Source organism: Mandrillus leucophaeus, unplaced genomic scaffold, assembly GCF_000951045.1.
Source record: "Mandrillus leucophaeus isolate KB7577 unplaced genomic scaffold, Mleu.le_1.0 Scaffold299, whole genome shotgun sequence".
In the NCBI taxonomy this organism is placed as follows: Eukaryota; Metazoa; Chordata; class Mammalia; order Primates; family Cercopithecidae; genus Mandrillus; species Mandrillus leucophaeus.
In genome coordinates this window covers 2,285,135-2,291,182 of record NW_012103131.1, presented here as the reverse complement: position 1 = coordinate 2,291,182, position 6,048 = coordinate 2,285,135, and the positions used below count along the sequence as shown (strand labels likewise).

General features: G+C 46.8%; 1 protein-coding gene across 1 annotated transcript in view; it reads right to left on the bottom strand.

Moving 5' to 3' along the window:
- FAM175B (family with sequence similarity 175, member B) overlaps positions 1-2,953 on the bottom strand; it is a 29,109-nt gene extending 26,156 nt beyond the window's left edge. The window contains exons 1-4 of the mRNA XM_011986422.1: positions 2,839-2,953; positions 1,644-1,648; positions 899-947; positions 63-83 (exon numbers count right to left, since the gene is read on the bottom strand). Of these exons, the coding sequence (XP_011841812.1) occupies positions 63-83; positions 899-947; positions 1,644-1,648; positions 2,839-2,941 (178 nt within the window). The 5' untranslated portion in view covers positions 2,942-2,953. The remainder of the gene's footprint in view (positions 1-62; positions 84-898; positions 948-1,643; positions 1,649-2,838) is intronic.
- Between the last annotated feature and the right edge of the window lie 3,095 nt (positions 2,954-6,048).

Sequence of the window (6,048 nt, the reverse complement as noted above, 5' to 3'; positions counted from 1 at the left end):
TATATATATATACACATTCCCTTTAAAAAAAAAACTCTGAGACCCAAAGGAGTGTCCATGACTACTAATTTGAGAAACACTGCCTAAATAAGCTTGTTTGACCCTATGAAAATCTTTCAGTTATGAATTCTCACCACAAAAGCAGTTTTGTCTTGTCACAAGCAAAAGACAAAACCAAACCAAAACCCACTTTCAAAAAATCAAAGGGAAAAAATAATTTCATATTCACACAGAACTTTAGACCTTAAGAACTTAGCTAGACTCCTAGTGTTCTACACTATTGGGTTGCTGGATTTAGCAAAAAAGATACAAGACACACAATGAAATTTTAATTTCAGATAACAAATAATTTCTTCTGTAAGTTTTGGGATATACTTATACTATAAACAAATTGCTATTTATCTAAAATTCAGATTAACTCAGTGTGCTGTATTTCATCTGGTAACCCTACAACAGTCTTCCGTTTGTGGAATAACGATATAACTCAACAGTGACATCAAGAAATTCTAGGTCAGATGCGGTGGATCACGCCTGTAATCTCAACACTTCAAGAGACCAAAGCGGGAAGATCGATCGAGGCCAGGAGTTTGAGATCAGCCTGGGCAACATAGCAAGACTTGTCTGTAATTTCTTCTTTAAAAGGACATTCTAAAGCCAAGGATAAGAGGACTGTTTATACATCTACTGGTCTGGATTATCTGAGCCACTGTTACTTTATAGTAGGAGTTGGCAAACTATGGCATGGGGACTAATTCCAGCCTAATGCTTATTAATGTATGGCCTGTAAGCTAAGAATGGTTTATATGTTTTTATTTTATTTAAATATTATTATTGAGATGCAGTTTTGCTCTCGTTGCCCAGGCTGGAGTGCAATGGCGTGATCTCGACTCACCACAACCTCTGCCTCCCAGGTTGAAGCGATTTTCCTGCCTCAGCCTCCCTAGTAGCTGGGATTACAGGCATGTGCCACCACACCCGGCTACTTTTGTATTTTCAGTAGAGACGGGGTTTCTCCATGTTGGTCAGGCTGGTCTCGAACTCTCGACCTAAGGTGATCTGCCCGCCTCGGCCTCCCAAACTGCTGGGTTTACAGGCATGAGCCACTGCGCCCAGCTAATAACAGTCACTTGAATGTTTTACTGTCTATAGCTGCTTTCTCCCAATAATAGCAGAGTTGAATAGTTGCTACAGAGACCATATGGCTTACAAAGCCTACAAGTTTACTATCTGGCCCTGTACAGAAAAGTATGCTAGCCCCAGGTCTACAGATGAGTGGTTTTAAATTAATTTCTTGCCTGTACAAAGTAAGTATGTACTACAAAAGTAAACTGTTGGTTCTTCAACCTTAAAATTGAAATTATTTTTAAGGACTCCACATCTATAATTGTGGGAAAGTTAATATAAACAGGCATGGTCATATAAAACACAGTTGCAAACTATTGGCATTGGTGAAAATTTCTATGAAGTCTAGTACCACGCCTTGCACAGAGTAGATATTAAAGGATATCTCTTGAATTAATTTTTTTCAACAGGTAGCTGCTTGTTCTTACAGTAATCTTGCCATATACATAAACTGTGATATTACTAGGCATTCAAGAAATAAAGGACCCATTTTTAATAGTCCATGGACACTAGGGTATCACAAACCCTTACATATGGAACTATATTACATTATTAAATAGCTGGTTGTAGTACCGTAGGCCATAGTGTTCAAAGCTGCCTCTGGAAAAACCCATGATGTATATATTCCTATTCCTATCATTAAGTTCTACCATCAACACTGAAGGGATGAAAGGTACAATAATTTAATTGCATTCAGTTTACTAATGGAATCACCTCTCTGTGAAACCAGTTTTTATTAATAGAAGCTAAGATTGCTGACATCAAACCAAATGCAGTTCCTCCTTCTGCAGTGTACCATTTTGCTTTGTAATGACAACCAAAAACCCCACATATAGGTTTAATGAGTTTGAATCATTCACTGTTAACATAACTTAAAATAATCCCCTAATTTGGTGCCCAAATTATATACACCCTTTAAGAGAGAAGTGATCTAGTTTCACAAAGCATTTCCAATCAGAAGTCAATGACGTTAAAAGACAATTCGTAAAATAAAGGCACTAAAACAGAGAGGATCTGATCCTCTTGTGGGCTCCAAAGCCTATGCATTTCCGATCACTCACTAGTGGGCCTGTCACTTCCCTATTTCACTGTGACTAGTCCCGTGGTCTTAGAACTCCGGCCAAAGAACTAAACACGCAACTTCAAGGAAATACAAAATAGAACCTACACCTAACGCTCCTGTTTACATTCTCCATTTTGCATCAGGGCGAAGAAAACACACAACCGTGTCTAACAAGTATCAATAGTGACAGCCATGGTTTCACTCGTAGCACCCCCAAGACAACCTGTAAGACCGGCGGGTGGGGCTGAGTACCTCGCCTTCTGGACTAAACGCCCGGCCTCTAGATTCCTTCCCGACCCCGTGCGCCCCTCATAAGTCTAGAAGCCTGATTTTCAGGGAGGGGCAGGCGCTGGGTTTCCACCGAGCGACTCCTGACACTGCAGGAGGCCAGGTGGGACAGCTTTGCTGCATGGGAGGCGGCTGTGCCGGGACGGCCGAGCGGCTGAGAGCGCGAAGCTACCGGGCCCGTCCCAGGGGGGAAGGAGCCCCCAGAGGCAAGAGCTCACCGGGGGCGGGAGCCGCCCGGGTCACCAGCTCCTCCGGCCGGCCCTGGTGCCCAGGGGGCGAGCCGCATGAGGTTCCGGCTTAGCCGCGAGCGCCGGCCCGAGACAGAGGCTGAAAGCCCCCAGCGGCTGCGGCAGGGGGCCCGGCACCTACGTGGTCCGCGTTGCTGTTGGCGCTGTGGAAACACACAGCACTGAAGGTGTAGCCCGAAATGGACGCCGCCATGATGGAAATCTCTAGCTCCCCCATCATGCCCCGCGGAGGGCACACGGCCTTCCGGCCGGCCCCACCCCTTGGCATCATGGGAAGTGGAGTCTGCGGCGGGCAGCGGCCGAGGGCCCTGAGCCCGCCCAGTCCTGAAGGCTGAGGAACGCCTGTTCGGAAGGACCCCGGCACCGTATCCTCCGCAGCGGTGTCGCTTGCGACACACCTCAGACAGCGATTGATAATTCCGCAAACAGTTCTTCCCCTTTGCAAGTGAAACTCTTAGTAATAAAAGTCAACATTCTAGCCGGGCGCAGTGGCTCACGCCTGTAATCCCAGCACTTTGGGAGGCCGAGGTGGGCGGATCACCTGAGGTCAGGAGTTCCAGACCAGCCTGACCAACATGGAGAAACCCCCGTCTCTACTGAAAATACAAAAATTAGCCGGGCGTGGTGGCACATGCCTGTAATCCCAGCTACTCGGGAGGCTGAGGGAGGAGAATCGCTTGAACCCGGGAGGCGGAGGTTGCGGTGAGCCGAGATCGTGCCATTGCACTCCAGGCTGGGCAACAAGAGCGAAGCTTTGTCTCAAAAAAAAAGGCCAACATTTGGGCTGAGGGCGGTGGCTCACGCCTGTAATCCCAGCACTTTGGGAGGCCAAGGCAGGTGGATAATTGAGCCCGGGAGACAGAGATTGCAGTGAGCCGAGATTGTGCCAGTGCACTCTGGCTCTGTCTCAAAAAAAAAAGAAAAAGAAAAAGAGAAAAGGCCAACATTTACCAAGCTCAAGGATAAAAGGACAGAGGTAATTCAGGCAAATAAACAGTTTGGTATAGTAGTGACATAATGTGATAACAGATAATACGACTGCTTTGGCTGCAGAGTTGAGACTGTAGCGTCATGGGGTGGGAGGGAAGTGAAATGGTGGTTCAAGGCACCATCATCTCTCTCTCTCGGAATTTTGTATCCTCTTACTCACCGAGTCTGAATTGGTGGCAGTTTTGCCTCCCAAAATGGCATGTGGCAATGTTTGGAAACATTATCAGATATCATAATGCAGAGTCAGGTGCCACTGGCATCTGGTGGGTGGGTAGAGGCCAGAGAAGTGGCTAAAAATCTTACAGTGCACAACGACAGGTCCACAACAAATAATTATCATCAGTGGTGACAAGGCTGAGAAACCCGGTGTTCTGCTTCAGCTTTTAATCTCCTCCTTGCCAAATCTATGCTCAACATAGCAAAATGGTCGACATTTAAATGTAAAAATTAAACCATGTTGCTTCCTGGCCAGACACACAAGTCTTGCCAAGACCTGGCCCCTATTACTTGTCTGACTTCATTATTTGCTACTGCCCCCTTTATTTACGGAGCTTCAGCTACATTGGTCTTCTTTCTGCTTCCTGGACATCCCTAGCTCATTCCACTTTAGGGCCTTTGCGCTTGCTGTTTTCTTTGCCTGGGATGCTTTTCTCCCAGGCAGCTGCATGGTTTACTATTTCCGCCCTAGATGCTTTGATGTGCCACTGAGACCTCCAGTCCACCTTGCAGGATTGATTGACTGCTGCAGGTCAGCTGTCTCCTGTAAGTATGCGTTGTTGAAGAGAGCTTCATTGCCTAAGGCCAGTCCTCCCCTTTGTGGACATCCAGCATTCAATGCCTGGTTGAGGGAGATGAATACAGGGGAGGGCCAGGAGGATTTGCTGAAGTTCTGTTGTAGTGGTACCTCGGTCCAACTACTTCATTCAGCCAATCCTGCTTCTTTTTCTTCTCCAACAGATGATGACTCTCAGAATACTCCCTAATCAACTTCCTCCCTGTTCATCTCAGTGTCACACTTTGCTCCCTGGGAACAAAACCTATGACAACCTCTTTTAGGTTTTCACTTAGTGCTGCCACCCCCTCAGACAGTCCTTCCCTGGTACACTATCAAGGATTGCAACCTTCACCCTATGTTCTCAGTAGTACTTCCCTGTTTACTTTTCCCTTTACCACTTATCATCTAGCAGCATCTCTGTGTTATTCATCTTTCCTGTCCATTGTCTTTCTCCCTCTCGGAGCACGTTCTGAACTTCATGAAGACAGGGATTCTTTTATTTTTATTTTTAGATATAGGGTCTCGCTCTGTCACTCAATAGCTCACTGCACCTCAAACTCCTAGACTCCAGTGATCGTCTTGCCTCAGCCTCCTCAGTAGTTGGGATTATAAACGTGAGACACCACATCTAGCAAAGACAGGGATTCCTGCGTATTTACTGTTGCATGTCCATCATCTGGAATAATGGCTGGCATGTAAATGTTGCCCAATACAGGACTGTAGAATGAATGCTGCATGAAAAAGTGAGAGGGTTTTAGGGGAGATAGTTGTGTTTGATCAGCAGGGTGCTGGAGGGGGATGGAGACAAAAGTAGCTGATAAAAGGTGTAGGCTTGCTAATAAGGAGGTGCCTAGGTTTGCTCACTGAAGAAACAATTTGGGAGGTAGGAAATGAGAGAGGAAAGAGAGGCAGATGAACTGGGAAAATTTAGGGGGTGAAGGAGAAAGAGGATGAGAAGAGGAGATGAGTGGCTACAGTGAGGTTCTGGACTTTGGTGACAGGGAGATGAGGATAAAGAATTTTTAGGCTCTGACCAGGCTTGGTGGCTCACACCTGTAATCCCAGCAATTTGGGAGGTCGAGGCAGGTGGATCGCTTGAGCCCAGGAGTTCGAGACCAGCCTGGGCAACATAGTGAGACCCTGTCTCTACAAAAAAATTTAAAAATTAGCTGGGCATCGTGGTAGGCACCTGTAATCCCAGCTACTTGGGAGGCTGAGTTGGGAGGATCACTTGAGCCCAGGAAATCGAGGCTGCAGTGAGTTAAGTGATCATGCCACTGGGCCGGGTACAGTGGCTCATGCCTGTAATCCCAGCACTTTGGGAGGCAGAGGCGGGCAGATCATTTGAGGTCAGGAGTTCAAGACCAGCCTGCCAGCATGGTGAAATCCTATCTCTACTAAAAAGACAAAAAAATGAGCCAGATGTGGTGGCATGCGGCTGAAATCCCAGCTTGTCGGGAGGCTAAGGTGGGAGAATTGCTTGAACCCAGGAGGCAGAGGTTGCAGTGAGCCGAGATCATGCCACTGCACTCCAGCCTGGGTGACAGAGTGAGACCCTGTTT